The 22528-nt window shown below is 35.0% G+C and overlaps 2 protein-coding genes across 2 annotated transcripts; both read left to right on the top strand.

Annotated features, from left to right (window-relative positions):
• The first annotated feature begins 7027 nt into the window (after positions 1 to 7027).
• LOC107797650 (uncharacterized) lies at positions 7028 to 7852 on the top strand. Its single transcript, XM_016620553.1, has one exon. The coding sequence runs from the start codon at positions 7028 to 7030 to the stop codon at positions 7850 to 7852; it is 825 nt and encodes a 274-aa protein (XP_016476039.1).
• A 7011-nt stretch (positions 7853 to 14863) lies between these two features.
• Positions 14864 to 16978, top strand: LOC107797651 (peroxidase 44). Its single transcript, XM_016620554.2, has 2 exons — positions 14864 to 15158; positions 16045 to 16978. Exons 1-2 carry the CDS (start codon positions 14967 to 14969, stop codon positions 16804 to 16806), a joined length of 954 nt encoding a protein of 317 aa, XP_016476040.1. The 5' UTR covers positions 14864 to 14966; the 3' UTR covers positions 16807 to 16978.
• Positions 16979 to 22528: the final 5550 nt, after the last annotated feature.

Here is a 22528-nt window from a genome sequence, read left to right as displayed (position 1 = left end):
CAAGACCGGGGGTTCCCCCGGTATTTGATCAATACGGGAGTTATAATTCTCCACCTTTTCATCATTTTCTTCAATCTTATTTTCCATGGACTTGATCCTCTTGGTGAGCTCTTTGAGCTTCCTCATAATGGTGGGGTCAGTCCCCGAGTCATTTCCGTTTGACCTCTTTGGCACTGATTTAGCACGCCGAGTGTTTTCTGGTTCAGCTATACTCGGAGTCTTAGTCTGACTTTGAAATTGAGCGATGGCGATCTGTTGAGCTTGCAGAATCTCGAATATCACTTGGAGGCTGACTCCCCCATCTCCTATTCCTTGTGTTCCTTGGCCTCCAGATCGGGCTTCCCTACGTACACTCCCCCTGGGGTCTGTGCCTAAATCCGCGTTTTAGAGCAATATGTGAACTAACATCAACTGGGTCTATATTTGGCACTTCCCCAGGTTTTATATGTTGTTTTCTCCATGAAATTCATGACCCTCATCGTCATGAACAGGTGTTTTTTGCTAGTTTGACATGTTTAATCCTAAGAATCAAAATTTCTTGACAAGAAAAAGTGTAAAAATAGTATGTGTTATGAGAATTAGTAATGAAATAATCACTATTATCTTTAGCCCCACGGTGGGCGCCAAACTGTTTACCTCGAAAATACGAGCAACAATTAAATTTGATTTGTGATTTTAAAGATATGTGATTCAGTTCAATACCATTTAATAATCAAGAAGTATAAAGTATAAACGAAAGAAATAAGTGAATCAAACCAGTGTTACTTAAGTAGTGTCGACCTCGAGCTTAGTGACCTCGAGATGAACCAAGAACAATAAAGATAAAGGACAAGTCTGATGAACAATGAGCAAGAAAAGTAGGATAGTATATTCTTTGCCAATCATTAGATGTTGCTCACAAATGATTGGGGGTCTCATTTATATAATAGGGAAACCCTAAATAAGGTACATTTCTATTTACAGTAAGGAATCTTATTGGGACAGCTGTATACCTAGCTAGTACGGATTTGTACTGATTCGTACAAATCTATTTTGGAATTTACGCCATGATCTTGGGGACGTGGCGGGAATCTTGTCCTTCTGTAATAAACTCATAACGGCAATGTCTCGGAGTTGGTCGTGCTTGGCTCCGATGTTCCTTGCACACTTCGAACCTCGGGCACTGCATTCTGTCTTCGAGCTTGAGTCTGGTCCATCGAGCTCGAATTCGACCTTCCCTGAACTCGGTCTTAAAGCGACCCCTCGAGCCCGGGAAATGGGCATGCCTAATTTCGACCGTATACATAATCTAAAAAAATAAATTTCAAAATGACTTTTTCTTATTAAAGTCCATTGAAAATAAAGTGACATCTAATCATGGGGTTTTTGCATCTTTCAACGTAATAAGATCAGTGAATAGTTCTAGGTATCAATCGGTCGATTAGCCATTAATGTGGAGTACAGCAAACGAATAGCAACCAATATGATCAAACTGTTAAACTATCATTTACTTTAACAAATCTCATAATTTTTCTGCAAAATATACTTTTCAAAGCTAGATAAGTTGTATGGTTCATCAAGATCAAACGCGTGCGAACCAATATGGCATCGATATTCGACCATGGGCAGTGGTCCTTATTCCCAAAGATAAGATAATACTTCATCCGTTTCAATTTAGATGATATAGTTTGACTTGGCATAAAGTTTAAGAAAAAAAGAAAATTTTTGAAATATGTGGTCCTTAAAGCTTAAGCGGCGAAAACTTTGCAGAGCCATAACAATTATGTGACTATAAAAGCTTCTTATTAAAGATAAAGTGGGTAAAATGAAAAGTTTAAAGTTGAAATATTTCAAATATAAAAATATGTCATTCGTTTTGGAACGGACTAATAAAGAAAGTATGTTATTTAAATTGAAACAAACGGAGTATAACTTATGTCTTCAAACTCCAATATGATATCGACTGCAACAGTACTAGCCAGCTAGTATAAAAGTTTGTCTTTTGTCCCTACTTGCGCACAAATACATTTGTATTTATTTGTTTGGTTATTTGAATGTATGTGTATACCACATGTGTAAATTGTGAGAAAGCTATTTTAATTGGTGAATGGAGGAAGTCTCCAGTGTGCCTCACAGGTTAAATAGATGATGCCAAAAAGGCCGCGTGAAGAAAGAAAGTGACGGCCATTTTTCAGATCCCATTCACCTACTTTGCCTTGTGACTATCGGCTGTCTTATTTGAAAGGAATCCTATAAAATTTTAAACTTTATTCTGAGAGCTTGGTTGCTTTTCTTTATAATATCATCAGAACACCGTCGCATCATTCTGGGAATCACAAGCTTTATCTTATACTTGTAGTCTATTTTGCCAAATTTTTTAAAGGTCAAAAACACTTTATATATAGCAAGAATTGTATAGACGGCTCTCCGAAATCAAAGAACATTTGATTTAAAAAAATTACTTTTCAGAAAAAGTTAACTTCGACAGCTTGGCCACTAATCTTCTTTTCTTTTTTCTGAATTCTAACATGTCTCGTTGCTCGGCATAGCAAAGTATAGCTATCTCATTAACAACAACAACAACAACCCAGTAAAATCCCACTAATGGGGTCTGGGGAGGGTAGTGTGTACGCAGACCTTACTCCTACCCCGAAGGAGTAGAGAGGCTGTTTCCGAAAGACCCTCGGCTCAATAAGACAAAAGGACAAAAGAAAACAATATTAGTAACACCACAGAAACAATATGAAAGAAATATATATATATATATGAAAAATAAGAACAACATGAAATCAAGAGGAATGATACCAAGCAGGAATGATACCAAGCAAAAGCAAAATAGTTATCTCATTAAATATGATAGAAATCTTTACTTTATTAGGTTACACGTGGATATGATATGGCTTACAAATATTTTGGCTTATTAGAGCCAAGGGGGAGAATCGTAATAGATAAGAAAAATCATAAGGAACATCAACGGAATTCAGAGTAAACCTTGTAGGCTGAAAGATAGTAAATCAATCTACATATAATGGGATCCCTCACATGCATCTTTCTAGAGTATTAGATTAATAACGTACTAGTGAATTTGTATGATCGTATAGCCCATATCCAAACTCAGTAAATTTATCCCATCGTAATTTACTCCACTAGAAATAGAGGACATTAATTTCATGTATACATAGATAGACACACACATACACACATGGGCATATGCACACTTACCGAAGCGGTGTCACGCGGCACCGTTTCGTCAGAAAATTTACTAAATATATGTATTAATACTGTACGAAAATGAATAAGTAAGAAAAAATGACATTACTTGACATATATTGTTGTTGGTTTATTGGTTATGTTCTTGATTTTACTTCGAGAGGTCAAAGGTTCAAACCTCAACTAGCACATATTAACTTAATAGATTGATAATTAAATACGAATACTTTCTTCGGTTAACTCCATCACTATCGATGCCACGAAATAGAGATCTGTTGATAATAAAAATAATAATAATAATAATAATAATAATAATAATAATAATCTTCAATGACACGGTTCAAAATCCGAAAAATACTTCCGGTCCAGCATAATACTTTGCTGTAAATCCAGTATAATATACCAATGATTGTTGCTATTTTTTAATGACTTGGCAAATGATGGCTATTTTTGAATGACTAGTCCGAAAACTGGCTAGCCTGTGCTATTTTGACTGTATTTTGAGACTTTTGGGCTTTTAAAAATAAGATAAATTGAGAATGAGAGATAAAAGAGAAAAAAGAAAAAAAAAATAGGTATTATAGTCTAAGAGAGGTGTCACACCTCCTCCCCTAAAAATTATGGGCGAAAGTTTGAAACCAGAGAAGATAGCACATTAATGGATGCCAATAGACCAATAAATAAACAATTATAGGAGAATAAAAATAGTTGATTAATTTTATTAAAAAATTTTGAGTTTTTCTAAAATAGAATGAAAAATGAGGAAGAAAAAGATAAAATATATAATGGGATAAATAGGTATTCCCGTCTTAGAAGTCTATCTCTCTTGTGGAGAGAGCGATTGAGAAATATTCTATAAAAGCATATATAGCTTGACCAAGAAGAAAATACATCAATTTAAAAGTAAAAGAATCTCCAACTAGCAGGCTTAAAAATGATGTTTGCATTATTTATGGGGGCGTCATTTCCACAAATATACAACCGTAAAATAATCACCGCTCTAATCATTGTCCTAAAATAGTTGAAGTTGTGGTTATTATTTAAATTCTCAAAATTATTAAATTACTATCCTCTATGTTCTAATTTATGTGTTAATATTAATTACTATTTTTGGATAGTTACGAGATTGTTCCTTGATCACATTTTTAAAAATATTTTACAAATATTTTGAATTATAAATTATTGTGAGTTATAATATATTTTATATGGTTTTCAAATATTAAATTTTATTTTCAAAAAATTTAAAAATCTCTATCTAATTTCGCGATCAAAATTAAGAGCCCGTTTGGACATACAAAAATTTTCTTTTTTTCCAATTTTTTTTTTTTGAAAACAATGTATGGTTATCAAAATCTTCCCAATTTTTCCAATTTCACTTGAAAATGAGAATTTGCTAGTTTTTAATTTTACAAATTTACCCTATACTTTTAAAATTTATAAAATAACTCCATCAATTATTAACCTACATGTTTGATAATAGTGGTAATAGCAGTGGGAAGCGGACTATATTAGAAAATGTGATATTGATTTTGCATCTTATGTATATTGCAGTAAAGCAGAATATGATAACAGTTAAACAATAACATATTTGATTGTTTATTTCAAGTAGGATAATCAAATTGTGGTGGTTTTGATATTTTTTTACAAGTTGTGAGATATAAATCATGTTTCATGATTTTGAAAAAAAGACATCCAAATATTTTACAAAAATTATAACCAAACACAACTTCATCTTCAATTCAAATTTTAGTGAAATTTCAAATTTGAATTTTTTTTTTGGAGTACATGTCCAAACGCCTACTAAGAATTTTAACCTTCATACTCCAAGTCGTGCCACATAAAGTGGAATGGGGAGAGTATAACATATGTACAGTAAAAGAAAATCAGTAATTGGTTGTTTAGTAAAGTGTATAAGAATAGTGTTGAATAAAGTGTATTAGTAATACAGGGATTAGTAATTTATGGGTTAATAATGCAAGCATTAGTCATGCATAGATTATGTATAATCCATTGTTTGATGTAGAAACTTTCTCTCTCTAGAATGTGAACTCTCCTCTCAGGCAACTGATGGTGAGGAAAGCTAAATTTGGAGGAGGAAGGAGTACCGTACAGCTAAATACTACTGAAGGAGACCTAAAACAAGTACCACAGACATCAGAAGCAAGGAAATTCAAGAATGTGAATGCAATTCAAGGAATAACACCGCTATATCTGGAGAAATCAATGGATGCATCATCAACAATGGAAAAGAACACGCCGAGATCGAGGTCCTGGGCAGATCAAACGGAAGAAGAGGTAAGTGAATTGGTAATGCTTGAGGAATATACCCATGCAAAAACTCCAAAAGCAGGGGGTGTGGAGTAAAGTAGTAGGAGAAGGGGAATCTAGTGAAGGATATAATCTAACTGGGAAGAGAGAAGAACGAGTGAAAGGGAATGTGAAAATTACGATAGATGATATTAAGGATGAGATAATCTACTGGAAATCGGCAGTTATCTGTTATACATTAGGGTCAAATCCCCCACAAACAGTAATGGAAGGTTATTTTAAACGTATATGGGGATCACTAGGGATAGATAAAATTGCACAAGTTAATCGGGGAGTTTTCATAGTAAGATTTCACTCATTGGAAAGCAAGGAGAAGGTAGTGGAAAAAGGAGTTAGACTGTTTGATAAAGTGAAGCCACGGAGTCCGGACATCATGTTTAACAAACAGGTGGTTGATAAAAATTTTGTGTGCATTCGATTAATAAACCTAGATATTAAGTATTGGGGGCAGAATGCACAAACTAAAATAGCAGGGATGATAGGTAATCCTCTAAAGGTAGATAGAACTACTATGCAAAAACAGAGATTATAATTTGCAAGGATTTTAGTGGAGGTGGAAACAGACCATGACTACCTAGAAGTAGTCATGTTTGAGAATGAATGTGGGGCAATTATTGAACAGGAGGTGCGATATGAATGGAAACCAATATATTGCACTGCTTGTGGCAACTATGGGCATGACATCAATGAATGTATGAGACAGATAAGAGAAGACAAGGGGAAAGAAAAGAGTATCACAGGGAAGGAGAACAATAAACAAACAGAACAGAGAGGAGAACCAAAGAAACAAAAACAAATTGAAGCAAGTGATAAGAATCTAATAGAGCAGAATGCAGGAAAACATTAGGAAAGGCAGGAGAAGGAAGCAAGAGAAGGCAGAAGCAATGTGGAACAGGAAAAATGGCATGTGGTGCAAGGAAAAAAGCATGAAGGAATAGAGGAAATACTCAGAACAATAATGGAATGGGTACACAAATGAGCAATAGGAATAGTGAAGGCCAAGAAGGAGGGGAACAAGTAAAGGAAAAAATAAATGAAAAGCAAGGAAGCAGTAACAAAATAGGGCAAGGTGGGGGGCCTCAACTCCACCTCCCTAATGGATAGGATTGGATTCTGGAATACCAGGGGGCCAAACAGACCAACCAAACAGAAGGAAGTGAATTTATTCCTTCACAGATAATAAGTTGGAATGTTTGGACTCTCGGAAACAAAGATTAAGAGAGCTAAGGCTAATACAGCTGCTCTTAATCTTTGTACAGGTTGGTCTTATACAACTAACCACTCAAAACATAATGCAGAGAGAGTATGGATACTGTGGAAACCACAAATCTTCACAATACAGGTGGAAATGGTAACAGAACAATTGATACACAGCATGATCACACATAGAAGCACAGGGAAGAAAATGAATGTTACAATGATATATGGGTTCAATGACCAAGCATTGAGGAAATAATTGTGGAGAGATATAAGAAGTATAGCTGACCAAAATAGAGGGGCATGTGCAATAATGGGAGACATGAAGTCTATTCTTAACCAAGAGGATAGAGTGGGGAGTAAGGTGGTATATGCAGAAATTAAGAAATTTAAAGAATGTGTGGAATATTGTGAACTACAAGAGATGAAGTCATCAGGCTATTTCTATATATGGAGTAATAAGCAAGACAGTCAAGCCAGGGTACTTAGCAGAATTGATAGGGTATTCATCAAGAATGACTGGGTGCATAAACTGCCAGCTGCTAAAGTACACTATATGCCAGCAGAGGAGTATGATCACAGTCCTGCAATCATTCAATGGGAAGGGGATGGTGGTCCAAAAAAGAAGATGTTCAGATACTACAACAAATGGAGTATGGATAGTTCCTTTATGAGTAGGGTGGATGGAAGCTGGAGCCAACAAATTCAAGGATCAAAAATGTACCAGGTGATTGGGAAACTGAATAGACTAAAGAAAGTACTGAATAAGTTGAACAAAGATAGATTTAGCAAAGTGGGGAAAAAAGAAGAAAATAGTATGAAGAGGCTGATGGAGTGCCACGAGAAAATACAAAAAGAGCCTAAGAATGAAAGACTAAGTAAAGAAGAGAAGGAACTGACCAAGGAGTATATATACTGGAAAGAGGCAAAAGTAAAGTACCTACAACAAAGAAGTAAGGTGCAATGGCTCAAATATGGAGACACGAATACCAGGTATTTCCACTTTTTGATCAAGGCAAAAAGAATAGCAACTAGAGTGTTCACTATTCAAAATATCCATGAGGAAACAGTACAAATGACAGAGGAAGTTGCTAAAGCTTTTCAGGAGTTCTATATGAATTTACTGGGTACAGATTAGAAGAACAGGAATCATGTAGCAAGCAGAATAATACAGGAAGGGCCAAGAGTGTAAGAAGAGCAAAGATCACAACTGACCAAACGGTTTAGTCAGAAGGAGGTGAAAGAGGCATTATGGGGCATAGATGGAACAAAAACACCAGGACCAGATGGGTATGGAACTCAATTTTTTAAAGATAGTTGGTCCATTATTGGTAAGGATATCATTGAGGCTGTATTGGAGTTCTTTCAATCTGGAAAGATGTTAAGAGCTATGAATAGTACTATAATAACACTCATACCTAAATCCTCTCATGCAGCAACAGTGGGAGACTACAGACCTATAGCATGATGTAATGTGGTCTACAAGATCATATCTAAGATGCTATGTAATAGATTGAAGAAGGTGCTACCAGATATAATTTCACAGAACCAGAGTGCATTTGTGGTAGGAAGGACAATAGTACAAAATATTTTGATATGTCAAGACCTAGTCAGACTAATGCCGTATTTTGTCCCGGGCCCGGGCCTTAGTGGGCCTAACGGGCCGGGCCTCGCGATCCCGGGCTTCGTGGTCCCGGGCTCTGACGGTCCCGGGCCTGGCGGTCCCGGTCTTCGTGGGCCTAATGGGTGGAACCGGCCCATGACGGGCCTAAGCCCACATGGTCCTGTGCTTAACGTGCCGGGCTCGTGGGCTTCGCGAGCCTAGCGGGCTTTTGTTTTTTGTTTTTTTTTAAGACAATTTCTTGTAGTATCATGGCTATATTAAAAATATATATGTAGTATATATGTATATCTAATTATTAAAGTGCTTGACGAAAAAGAAAATAACAAAACAATAGTAAAACACTAAATTGTCATGCATAAATATCACTTCTTGAAGTATATTATATTGTATCTTATGTATATATATTCTCTTATATATTTTCTTTTAGTATATGTATTGTATCTTATGTATATATATTCGCATAATAATATATTTTCTTGTAGTATATATATTGTATCTTATGTATATATGTTCGCATAATATATTTTCTTGTAGTATATATATTGTATATTATGTATATATTGTAGCATAATATATTTTCTTTTAGTATATTATATTGTATCTTATGTATATATATTCTCTTATATATTTTCTTATAGTATATATATTGTATCTTATGTATATATATTCGCATAATATATTTTCTTGTAGTATATATATTGTATATTATGTATATATTGTAGCATAATATATTTTCTTGTAGTATATTATATTGTATCTTATGTATATATATTCTCTTATATATTTTCTTGTAGTATATATATTGTATATTATGTATATATTGTAGCTTATAAATAATTCTAAGTATAGACAAAGAAATATTGCGAAAAGAAGCTCATGGGTAGAAGCAATAAATTTTATTACCAAAAAATGACATATCTTTCTTAGTCATCCTTCCCCCAATGGAATGAGCACAACAAGGTACTAATACCACCATTAGAAGGAAAAAAACTAAGGAAGATGTGCCAAAATACAAGTTACATATTATTCTATGTATTATCTCTAACAAATCTCATAAATCCTTCAAGGTTCGGAGGAGGTTGCGTTGGTGGTGGTGGAAAAGAAGCTTGTTCATCACCACTTCCGGGCGAAGCCGAATCCTCCGCAAGTTCCGCTATCATTTCTTCATAAGCTTCATCTATCGCCGGTTGTGCTTCTGCAATTCCAAAGTTTCTTCTTTCCGAGCGGATCCAATCTCTAAACAATACTGATCTTTCCAAGCTATCCCTCATAGACGCTCTATGATCACCTATTTGCAGTCTTGCTTGACTGAAAGCGCTCTCTGATGCAACAGTTGAAGCTTGAATTGATAAAATATCCCGAGCCATCCTTGCAAGAACAGGAAAATGTTTTTCCCTTGCCTTCCACCATTCCAAAAGATCAAAAGAGCCGTCTGGATTCTCCTTTTCAAGTCCCTGAGACAAATAAACTTGAAGCTCATTTAGATGTGAAGTTTCATCATAATTTTCACCTTGAGACCCCCTGAACTCCGTCCAAGATTTAAGAGCTTTTAAGCCCGCAACTCTTTTAGAGGATTGTGAGCTAGACGAAGTAGGGGTTGGAATAGTTGGCCTAGCATGCTCTAAGGCAAGTTGATAAACATTATAAACTGTTTGAGCGTTAATCTTAATTGAAGCTTTTGCATCTGCAAGTGTCGCAATTTCCTCATTTGAAAGATCTAAAGCCTTATAAATATTTGAATACCAAAAATGAGGACCTCCCAATTTCATTGTAGGATTTAGCATTGCAGCAAGACCATAAATAGGAGGGATAGGAAAAAAATATTTTTTAAACTTTTGTTTCATTTCATTTATAGCAAGTTCATAAATATCCCCACCCTCACTAAATTCAACAAACAAATCAGATAGTGCTGCAATATAAACTAAACAGTTTGAAATAGTAGGATAATATTGCCCAGAAAATGCATTTGTTGCAATTTGAAAATGTTCTAAAAAATCTAAAAGAATTTTAACATTAGTCCAATCTTGAGTGGTAAGCATTTCATCATCATCTTCACCACCTACCCGAGAATTAAACGTTGCATTAATTGGGTTTCTATATTCATATGCTACTACTAAACTTTCGTACATACAATTCCATCTAGTCGGGCAAGGTTTAGGAACCTTTCTTTCTCTAAGGCCATATTCATCACATTTTTTAAAATACTCTCTAAGTCTACTTCTACGGTTTGAATAAAAAAGCCAATTAAGAGCCATTCTAACCTTTTCAATTTCTATGTTTAATATTCGCATACCATCACCGACAATTAAATGATAAATATGACAAATACATCTAACATGGAAAATATTAGTAAATGCAGGATTTAGTGTTGTTGTAAGCATGCCTATAGCACTGGTGTTACTAGAAGCATTATCCATTGAAATTGCCATTATTTTATCGCTAAAGCAAAAATATCTACAAATATCTGCAACAGTGTTAGCTATAAACTTACATGTGTGACGCGAATTAATTATTCTATATGCAATTATGCGTTTTTGCATTATCCATTCCTCATCTATCCAATGACTTGTAACAGTTAGGTAATCACAATCATTACCACTTCTACCAATATCAGTAGTAATAGAAATCCGATTAGGTATATGAGTAAATAAATAACGCAAATATTGTTCATATTCATGTTTGAATTTATAAATATCACTCTTAACTGTTGCGCGAGGCCAACCTTTATAAGTAGGATTAAACACTCTTCTAATATAATGAACCCAATTAGGATTAGAAGCAAAAGTATAAGGTAAGCACATAACAATAATCATCTTTGCTAATTCTTCACGATCTCTATTTGGATCGTAATATAAAATACCTCCAGTGACAGTGTTAATTCCTGGTTGAACTAGATTTGAACCTGTACTAGGGTTAATCGCAGAATCTACACTTGTCCCCTCTAGATGCGCTTTTATTTGAAAAAATCTAGCCTTATCTCTAGGATGTGTTTTTATGTGCCTAGTCAAACTACCTGTGCCGCTACGGTCTCCTACATATTTATGCGACATTAATTTCCCACAAGTTTTACACTTAGCCTTATTTTTCTTCTCTTACTTGAGTAAAAAAATTCCAAACTAATGATGTTTCTAAGCGTTTAGCAGGTTCTCTATTAAAAGTAGGAGTTTCTACAGGTGGGTCGACCGGTGCATCACTTGGGTTATTAAGAGGACTAGTAGGTGTATCATCTAAATCCGGTGCTTGAGTTTCATCATCATCCTCATTTTCCTCATTATTTTCTAAGATGGTTTCATTAGGATAAAGAGCATTCATAATTTCATCATCTAATCTATCACCTGGTGCAACATTATGATAAAATTCACTATCGGTAAATTGAAAACAAGGGTGATCACTATCAAGAATTACGGAAGGAGGAGGACGTCTAGGTTGGCGACTACTTTCAACTTGCTTATCTTTTCTAGGTCGGGGAGCCGGGGAAGGGTAGTTGGTTGGCCACTACTTTCACCGGTTTTATCTTTTCCTTTACCAAACATTTTTTTCAAAGTAAATGCCATATTAATTATAATTATGCAAACTAAACCACACAAAAATATATTCTAAAAACGTAAGAGTTGAAACGAGTTTACCGGATTGTCGAACAACTTCTTGAAAATTGAAAATCGTTGAACACTTGAAAACTTCAATTCAACAACTTCACAATTTTTCACGAAATTTCAACAATAAATTAAGTAATTGTAGTAGAGAGATTGAGAGAGATTGAGAGATATTGAGAGATATTGATGAATTGGTGAATAAAAATGAAAGAATGAGGGGGTATTTATAGTTGAGAAATGGGAAAAAGTGTAATTATATAAAGTTTGGGGTTAAAATAAAGTTTGGGGGCCAAATGGCCATTTTTTTAACTTAAAAAACAGTCATATTTTCAGCCCAAACGGCTAGATTTTAAATATGGCCGTTGGAGTTTTTTTTTTTTTTTTTTTTTTGAAAAATAGCCGTTGGGCCCGCCAGGCCCGGCCCAGGCCCGCCTGCCGGTCCCGGGCTAAACGGTCCCGGGCTCGTGGGCTCAACCATGGAGACCAGCCCGTGACGGGCTCAGGAGGCCCACCAAGACCGGCCCACCCAGGACCGGCCCACCAGGCCCACCAGGCCCGTTAGGACTGCGGGCCCGGTCCGGTCCGGTTCAGGCCCGGCCCACCGAGCAGCATTAATTGTATCCATTTAACAGGAAGACTACTACAAAAAGCTGCTTGATCAAGGTTGACTTAAAGAAAGCTTATGACTCTATAGAATGGAAGTTTGTAAGGGAGATGTTACAAACCCTGAACTTCCCTGGAAAGTTTATAAGATGGATCATGGAATGCATATCTACAACTAGTTATAGCGTCAACTTGAATGGAGGAAGTTATGGAAGTATAAAAGGAAAGAGAGGGCTTAGGCAAGGGGATCCAATATCACCCCTTTTGTTTGTGATTTGTTTGGAGTATTTCACAAGAGTGATGGGGCATGTAGCTCAACAGAAGGAGTTTAGATTTCATACTAAATGCAAAGGACTAAAGTTGACACACTTATGTTTTGCAGATGACATGATTCTATTTAGCAAAGGGGAGTATACTTCTGTAATGCTTATGTTAAGGGGACTCATGACCTTTTCAAATGCTTCAGGGATGACAGTTAATGCAGAGAAGTCAAACATCTTCTGTGCAAATATGAACATGAAGGAAATTGAAGATATAAGTGAGATGACTGGGTACAAGAGAGGTAAGCTACCATTCAATTACCTAGGAGTACCTATATCCCCAAAGAAGCTGAATGCAGTTGACTGTGAAAAGCTAATAGACAAGATCCTAATACAAATTAAGGGATGGGGGTATAGAAACCTATCTTATGCAGGGAGAACTCAAATGGTGAATATTGTACTACTGCACCTGCACACCTACTGGGAATCTATCTTCATAATACAAAAATGATTAATAAAAGCAATGGTAGCAATATGTAGAAACTATCTATGGGATGGGAAAGTGATTACTAACAAACCATCTTTGGTAGCATGGGATATTCTGTGCAGACCAAAAGAAGAAGGGGGCCTAGGAGTACATGAATGTGTGGCATGGAATGAAGCAACAATTGCTAAGTATGTATAGAACATTGAACAAAAGAGTGACATCTTGTGGGTCAGATGGGTGAATCATATCTATATAAAAGGGAAGGATTGGTGGCAATATAAAGCACCACAGGACTGTACATGGTACTGGAAGAAGATATGTGATATTAAAAGTAGATTTGAAACTGGATTTGAACAAAAAGGCTGGAAAGGAATGAGTAAACAATACAGAGTGAAAGATGGATATAAATGGAGAAGAGGAGAAGCACCTAAATGGCCATATGCTAGATGGATCTGAAACAGACTGAATGTGCCAAAACGTTGCTTCATAAGGTGGCTGATTATGAGACACAAATTGCTTACAAGAGATCGACTACACATGATAGGTGTAAGCCAGGAGAAGACATGTCTTCTATGTGGTATGCATGATGAAACAATCCAGCACTTATACTTTGAGTGCCAATTCTCAAGAAGAACTGTGGAGGAATTATGCATATGGCTGGGTTTAAAGATCAACCATTTAGATCAACACAACATATGGAGGAAGATAAGAAGAGGCATCAAAGGAAGAATATGCAGAGGATTTGGTGCTGCCATCATAGTAGCAGTCATGTATGGAATATGGAAAGCAAGAAATGAAGCTTTATGGAACCAAAAAGTGCCAATACCAGGAAAGATGTGACAGAGTATCAAAGAGGATAGCAAGCACATAATTCAATTGATTGGTGACAATAGGAAAAATAGGAAAGAAAAGGAATGGATAAACCTCTTGTATAGATAGTATACTATAGAGCAAACCTACCTAGTAGGGATGCATAGAAGTAAGCTAAAGTAGAATAGCTTATAGTTATAGTTGGTGACAAATTGTAAATATTCTTGTCAGGTGGAGATCAATAAAGTTTTCTTTCACCAAAAAAAAAATATTGTTTGATGTAGTGTATTAAAAATTAAAATGCATTGCATAATTTTTAAGAAAATTAGTCGTTTACTAAAATAAACTCCATATTCTTTAGCTTTAAGGGACTTTAAAGATAATTTTGTCTTTAATCATGCTAATGCATGCATTAATAGCCTTGGTATTTCTAACACCATGGTTTACTATGCATTATTTACCCATAGAATAATACCAAATAGGTTATATAATTAATAATTGCATTAGTACCACATATATGTTAAAAAATGTACCAAAGAAGAAAAACATACCAATAACTAATGCATACATTATTTTCTCTAATAATCGTGCCACCCTAAGACGTTATGTAAGAAGCCACTTGGATGCATTTAGCCATTTGTGCATTAACGCGTAGGAGAATGTGAACCGAATAAACTATTTTTGACATGCCCACTAGGTGTCCGTTGACGATGCATGTGGCCAGCGTCAGAACCCCCTTCTCCTGCATCTATATATATTTCTTGAATGGCTTTGATCAGCTTCATCACTAGCTAGTAGGGAAAACCCAGAATAGACTGTACAAACTATCTTCAATTAGTAGAACTCTCTCAGAAACATCCTTCTGTTCTGTGAAAATGATATTACCATTAATATTTCTCTGTTGTGTTTTTCATTTAGTTTCAGCTCAACTTCGAGTTGGCTTTTACAATTCTACGTGTCCACAAGCTGAAACTATTGTTCGACAAGCTGTGCAAAAGCAGTTCAATAGCGACCGTTCCATCACTGCAGCTCTGCTTCGCATGCATTTTCATGACTGCTTTGTGAGAGTAAGTGTAGTACTTCAAGTTTTACTTTTTCTTCTCTAACTGCTACTCCCTCCGTTTAGAAATAGAATGAATCTTTAATTTTACTATTTAAAAAATCAAATAAGGTTTTTTTGATCCTGTTTTTTTGCTAATATTTTAGATCAATTCGTATACTGGAAATAAATTAATTTAACTTCGTACTCCGAAAAGCTTCAAACAAATTAAAACGGGGAATGGCTTTCTTGATCAAATAGACTCGCACAACCTTCTTTTAGCGTTCTCCTCCAACACCCACGACCATATTTATCATTTCGTGGTGGGCTCTTATATTGTCGGGTAAATTGCATCAATGATCATTCAAGTTAAGCTTGTAATACAAAAGTCTTTTTCGCAGAAGCTCATTCCTATATATAAGAAATACGTAATAATCATATTTCACGTCGATAATCATGTGATCTCCCGCAACTCACACAAGAAAAGATACTAAATTATACTTAAAAACATGCACTTTTTCTCATTTATCAATTTACTTTGTATTATTTTTATACAATGTCTATGTATCTATATACATATAGTGTGTAGAAAAAAAATGTATTTACTTACAAAATGAAAAATATATAATTGAGAAACAGTGACGAATAGCACCCCGTACAAAACAGTACCTCTACCTGGTTCTATGCAAGCATTATTCCAGAGTTAATGCGCAGAGAGCAATATCTCGTATATTCATTTTATCGTTAGAGGCACTTTCACCTGGAAATGGAAAATATATTTTGCCAACATCGTTTCCCATTGCTCGTAATTTTAATTGTTAGAATATATTTTCTATTTTGTATTCAAGATACTTATAAATTCAAAAAATTGCTTCTAATTGTGCTCGTTTACGTAACGTAAAACTGAACTTCAGGGTTGTGATGCATCCATACTTATAAAGTCAACAAAGTCTAAGCAATCGGAAAGAAACGCTGGACCAAATCAAACAGTACGAGGTTTCGAGCTTATAGATAATATTAAAAAAAGCATAGAAATATCATGTCCATCAACTGTTTCATGCGCTGACATAATAACACTAGCAACCCGGGATGCAGTAGCGCTAGTTGGAGGTCCTACCTATGCCATTCCAACTGGAAGGAGAGATGGCCTGGTTTCAAATGCAGCAGATGTAAACTTGCCAGGTCCATCATTTACAGTTCCACAAGCCCTCCAATCGTTCACAAACAAAGGGCTGTCCTTAAATGATATGGTGACCCTATTAGGAGCTCACACTGTCGGAGTTGCACACTGTAATTTTTTCCAAAATAGGCTTTCTCCGGTACCTGATAACACCATGGATCCTACTTTGGCTGCCCAACTCTTGAAAACTTGTTCGAAAAGCACCGCAACAGCGTTTTTGGATCAGAATACATCTTTCACGATAGACAACCAGTTCTTTAGACAGATTATGTTAAAAAAAGGCATTCTGAAGATTGATCAAGAGCTTACCTTGGATAAGTCTAGTGCTTCAATTGTTTCAGGTTTTGCTTCCAACGAGAATACCTTCAGACAGAGTTTCGCAAATGCAATGATAAAAATGGCAAGTATTGATATTCTCGTTGGACGCGCTGGAGAAATTAGAAATAATTGTGGGGTCTTTAACCCGCCAAATCAGAAGGGTCGCAAGGTTCTTTAGGAAGCATAGGTTATGATATAGTATGTTTGAAAAGAATTTTATTTTCCCGAAAGTAGTAGGTGCATGTTTTGCATTATTTTAAGGTAATTGTAAAATATCTAGGCATTATCGTTTCGTATTATCTAGGCACAATTATATATTGAGAAAAAGACACTAAGAACTCTTTTAAGAACTTTATGATCAAAATGTTTTCTTTTTTGAAAAGGTAAAATACATACCTTACCCGTCGACCTTGTCTCCACATCCCTCTTATACACCTCTTAAATACGGGAATAATATTACACATCAAAACTTTTAAAGGTGTATCAATTACACATCACTTCGATATTTGACCACATCTGCTTAAAAATTGCTCTTACACGCGCCAATCGACATTTGGCACGTGTCAAATCAGAACAAAAAAAATGAAAAAAACCTATGCCCTCCCCACCCCCCAAAACCCCCTCTTCTCATCTTCCCAAAGAAAAAAAAATACAGAAAAGAAACCCCCCCTCCTCATCTTCCCAACTCCATCATCTTCTTCACCACCACCATACTACCACCAACCCTTCCACCGCAAGAACTTTCTTCCCTAACTATAAATTCAATTCTTTACTTATTTTTAACAAGTTTTAACAACATCCATTACAAATCATTATACAAAATTCAAATTCAACTTCAAACCCAAAGCTTCAAACTTGTTAATGGTGCTTTTTTAAATTTTATCAAAATTAATTACCTAAGTAAATTTTTACTCAACAATAATCATGAATTCAAACTAATTTTCTAGGTCATGGAATACCAAAATCAACAAAACCCGATTAAATTTTCAAGCTTTTTCAAAAAGTCAATAATGATGATTTTTACAATACCCAATAACTCCTATGTTTTTTTTTTCTTAATCATGAGAGTTGGAGAGACAAAACATGAGGGGTGGATAAAACTAGGATAGAGGTTGGGGAAGAAGACGAAACGGGAGGGGGGGGGGGTGAGGAAACGCTGGGGTTTGGGGTTGGGGAAGAAGACATGATTATATTTTGTTTTCTTTAATTTGAAAAGGAAATAGTTAAAAAAAGGGAAAATTTTTTAAAAAAAACATAATTTCAGGTGAATGTTTTAGTTTTCGCGCGCCTCTTTTATGTGTAATACACGTGTGTGACACATAGCACAAGAGGTGTGTAATTGACACACTTTTAAAAGTTTTAGTGCGTAATGCTATTCCTGTATTTAATAAGTGTGTAAGAGAAATTTGAGTACAAGGTCGATGGGTAAAGTATTTATTTTACCTTTCTGAAAATACCAGAATATGTCCCTTTTGAAGATTTTATTACATGGATACCCTTTCCCTTCCCAGGGCCAAGTTGCACCAAAGTTATCACTTTTTCTTGTTTATTCACCTTATTTTTCTTTTTCTTTTTCTATAATTTTTTCCTTTTTTTGTTATTTTTTTAGTTTTCTTTTTTTCTTTTTTTTAAAATATTGCACTATTTTTTAAGTTTTTTATAGTTATTTTTTTTCTTTTTTGTTATTTCTATTAACAATCTCTTACTATTTTTTATTTTATATTTTTGGTCTTAATTTTTATGATTTTTTTGCGATATTTCTTTATTTTTTAATTTTGTACTATTAGTAAAATCTCTTAGTCCAAAATATTTGTCACTTTTTTTACTTTTTTTAGTGTTGGTTTTTTACTTTATTCTTTTCGTAATAAAATTATGCACTCTTTTTTTTTGTTTTTTTTTTTATTTTCTTTATTTATAAATATTTTGTTCTTTCTAGTGATAATCCCTCCCTCTTTCTTACTTTTTTTTTCTTATTTTCTGTTTATTGTTTTTTGGTGTATTCTTTCCAGTAATTACTTCGTGTAAAATATGTGTCATTTTATTATTATTATTATTATTATTATTATTATTATTATTATTATTATTATTATTATTATTATTATTATTATTATTATTATTATCTTATTCTTTGATTTTTTTTTTAGTGAAAATTTCCGCTAAATTTTTTATCATTTTTTTCACTTTTGTATTTGTTTTTGTTCTTTCCATATAAATAATCGAGTCCTATAATTATGTATTAGTATAATATCTACATAATTACTAATCGATTATAATTAGTTAGAGTTATCATGGTATTCTTTTTTAGTTCTTTTTAAAATTTATTTATTTTATATTTGTAGATGACTTTTTAAAATTTTCTAAGAAAATTCAAATTTTTTGATAATAAATATTTTATCACTCTTTTGAACCTTTTTTGTTCTTTATAGCTAAATTGACAAATTCTAAAATTTGGTATACTACATTAATCATGCTATACCAATATGTAGTATATTAAGAATATGTGAATACCATAATTCAAAGTAATCATAATATATCATTGTGTAGCATACCAAGAATATTAGGAATATCAATTAATATACATACTCAAACAAGTATCACGATCTAAAACCAGCAACCAGTCTTGATGACGCCTAACTCACTTGCAAGGCAAGCCAAACATAACAAAAGCAAAACATAAATACTTAATTAACAAAAATAGTACAAAGTCTAAGGCCAATAACATAAATAACAGCGTCGGTACATAACAAATCCTTCAATCTGATAATATAATGTCATGAACTCTAATCAGAGGTATAAGTCTGGACTACAAAAATAATAATATTGTCTGAATGAAAATAACAATACTAAAATGAAAAGAGACGCCAAAACTGCAGTCGAGATGCATCTCTACCTCGTCTCTCAAAAGATAAACCCAGCAATAAATCTCAACTACTGATGGCTCGGCCCAATACCTGGATCTGTACAATTAAGTGCAGAGTATAGTATGAGTACAACTAGCCACATTTACTCAACAAGTATCATAACTAACTTCGGCGAGGTAATAAAAGCAAGAATTATTAATGATACTCACTAATCACCTGAACAGTTCATAAATCTCATAAGTACAGAGCAGTAGTAGAATCAAGTCATAAATCACAAATAAGGCTACCTTGGTACATAAGATAACACAACATGCTCTGCTCAATTTTTAATCCAGCATATAGAGAAGATATGGGAAGAAAACAGGTAAACAACCAAGAAAATTGCAAGTAAGAAGAAATGCAATAACCAAATCAAATATTGTCCAGTCTTTCCTTATACCGCATGTATAACATCAAGAGAGAAATATGAGAGGTTGACCCTAGGGGATGAATCATTATCCACACGTTACAGAGATAACTCACGTGCTATAAATATCAATCGCACGACATATTCACATGCTACAAGTCCAAACCATATCACACATGAAGCAGATATATAGGAAAATATGTGCATGAACAATGGATTCCAAATTTCATACTCATGGACTATAAGTGACATGCTAATGTATATGCATGACCGAAGTGTGTTACCATATCTTGAATCAGGCAGTTACATCACGAAAGTAGCAATTATCAGGTTCAATTAGGAGATTAACTTCTATGTAACCTCAAACAGGATTTAAATAACTATCAAAAGAGGTACAAATATAAGAAACATCACATCATGAAGCTTAATAATCAATACAAGGCATATCATAGCCTAAGCACTACCTCGAGTATGAATAATATTCTGGTGCATACACACGGGTTCAACTCCACATATGTGCGCCACCCATAGCACGAAACTATCACAAATAACTTAGACAGCTAGTGCTTCAACTAAATTTAGGTAAGATACTTACCTCAAACAATCTAAACCGGTACTCGAGAAAGCCTTTCATGCGTGAATCAACCTCCGGACGGCTTGAATCTATCCAAAATGACTTAATAACATCAATATAAGTCATAGAAAATAATCCCAAATAATAAAGCTTCGATCTTTAACTAAAATTAAAAATATCAACCCAAAAGTCAACCTCGAACACGCACCCCGAAACCCGATAAAATCGTAAATTTCGGACATCCATTTCCGTACGAGTCCAAATATATGTGTTTGTCATGATCCCAGTTCGCCCTCCGTGAACTGTCATGACGGCACCTAGTCTCTACGACTAGGTAAGCCTAACAAATGCGGAACATGAATGAAACTTGCGGAAGAAATAATCAAAAACCAAAATAACTAAATGGAAACAATAGTTATAATGTCGCTCGGCGTATACCACAGAACATTCTCAAAATCAAGTACACTATCCCAAAACCCGAAAACTCACGGAAACACATGCCTTTGGAATATCTAACAGTTTAACTCCAGAATATCTAACAAGAAAGAAAATACATAAGGGCAATGTTTAACAGCTAGAATAGAAAGGGACTCCTCGGTCTGCGGACGCAGCAAATGTACCTCGAAGTCTCTAGAGCAGTCGCCTCCCTCAAGGATGGTAGGCCTGAGTAGCGGTACCTGGGTCTGCACATGAAAAATATGCGAAGAAGGGGCATGAGTACACCACAACAGTACTCAGTAAGTGCGAAGCCTAACCTCGGTTGGGTAGTGACGAGGAAGGTCAGGGCCATACTGAGGTTAAATAAAATATAAAGATCAACAGTATAGAATAGAACAATATAAATAAGTACAACAGTAAAATAACACAGGATGTACAGGACAACAACAACTACAGAAGCAAGGTAAACACGGAAAGGAAATACAACTCAACACCAATAATAACAATCGGGGATCTCCCAAGATAACGTCCTGTAGTCCCATGTTTACATATCCAATGGATCTCCCGGAATTTCGTCCCGTAGTCCAACTCATAGTGCATGGGATCTACCAGAATCTCGTTCCGTAGTCCCAAATGTAAATATCCAGTACAGAGGGAATCTACCGGGTGCATTCCCATAGTTCCATATAACTGTGCAGGGGGATCTACCGGAATCCCACATCCGTAGTTCCAAAATAAACAGACAAAGGGGAGCTACCGGAATCCCACGTCCGTAGTCCTAAAATAAAAAGACAAGGGAGGAGCTACCCGAATCCCATACCCGTAGTCCCAAAAATAAATACACAGCAACAACAGGAAAATATATAAAAATGGCAAAATTTCATATTAAGGCAACAAGTGATTCTAACCTAGCATGCTGCACAGAATTCAGGTAAGGCAGATTGAGCAAATAAGGCAATTAAGTCACTTAGACATGCTTTCCTAAACTAACAACATGCTTAATAGTGCAAGTAATAAAACAAGAAAGGAAACATACTAGTGATTACTTATTGAAAAACCGAATTTCCAACAATTAGCACAAGTACGCACTCGTCACCTCACGTACAAGGTATTTCAATTACCAAATATACTAATCCTAAGGGGAAGGTCCCTCACACAAGGTTAGACAAGCCACTTACCTCGAACCGGCTCAAAATCAACCCAAGACCACACTCTTGCCACGAGTACTTGACTCCAAAGGCCCAAATCTATTCAATTCAATTGCATAATGTAAATAACACTTCAAGTAGCTGATTCTACAAAGAAATTCTAAGCTAATATGCGAAATTATGTAAAATAACCAAAACGCCCCTCAGGCCCACATATCGGAATCGGGTAAAATTTATATTTCCAGAAACCTCGCACTCTCACGAGTTCAGTCATATCAAAAGTACCAAAATCGGACCTCAATTTGTCCCTCAAATTATCAGTCAAAGGTCTCCAATTAGACAAGCCCTAACCCCCCAATAACCACTAACTTTCCTTAATTTTTCATGCTTAAATTGATAAAAATCATTCCAATAATGAGTTTAAGGACCAAAAACCTTACCCCAATGAACTCCTCTGAAAATCCCTCTTGAAA

This window comes from Nicotiana tabacum, chromosome 22 (assembly GCF_000715075.1).
Source record: "Nicotiana tabacum cultivar K326 chromosome 22, ASM71507v2, whole genome shotgun sequence".
Lineage (NCBI taxonomy): Eukaryota > Viridiplantae > Streptophyta > Magnoliopsida > Solanales > Solanaceae > Nicotiana > Nicotiana tabacum.
Note: the sequence above shows the minus strand (reverse complement) of the source record. Positions and strands in the feature narration are given on the sequence as shown.

Bases quoted from the DNA above. Each gene is read 5' to 3' on its own strand.
- LOC107797651 (XM_016620554.2), top strand. From the start codon at position 14,967: ATGATATTACCATTAATATTTCTCTGTTGTGTTTTTCATTTAGTTTCA. The intron at 15,159-16,044 runs GTAAGTGTAGTA...ACTGAACTTCAG, and splicing joins TTCATGACTGCTTTGTGAGA to GGTTGTGATGCATCCATACT.
- LOC107797650 (XM_016620553.1), top strand. From the start codon at position 7,028: ATGGGAGACATGAAGTCTATTCTTAACCAAGAGGATAGAGTGGGGAGT.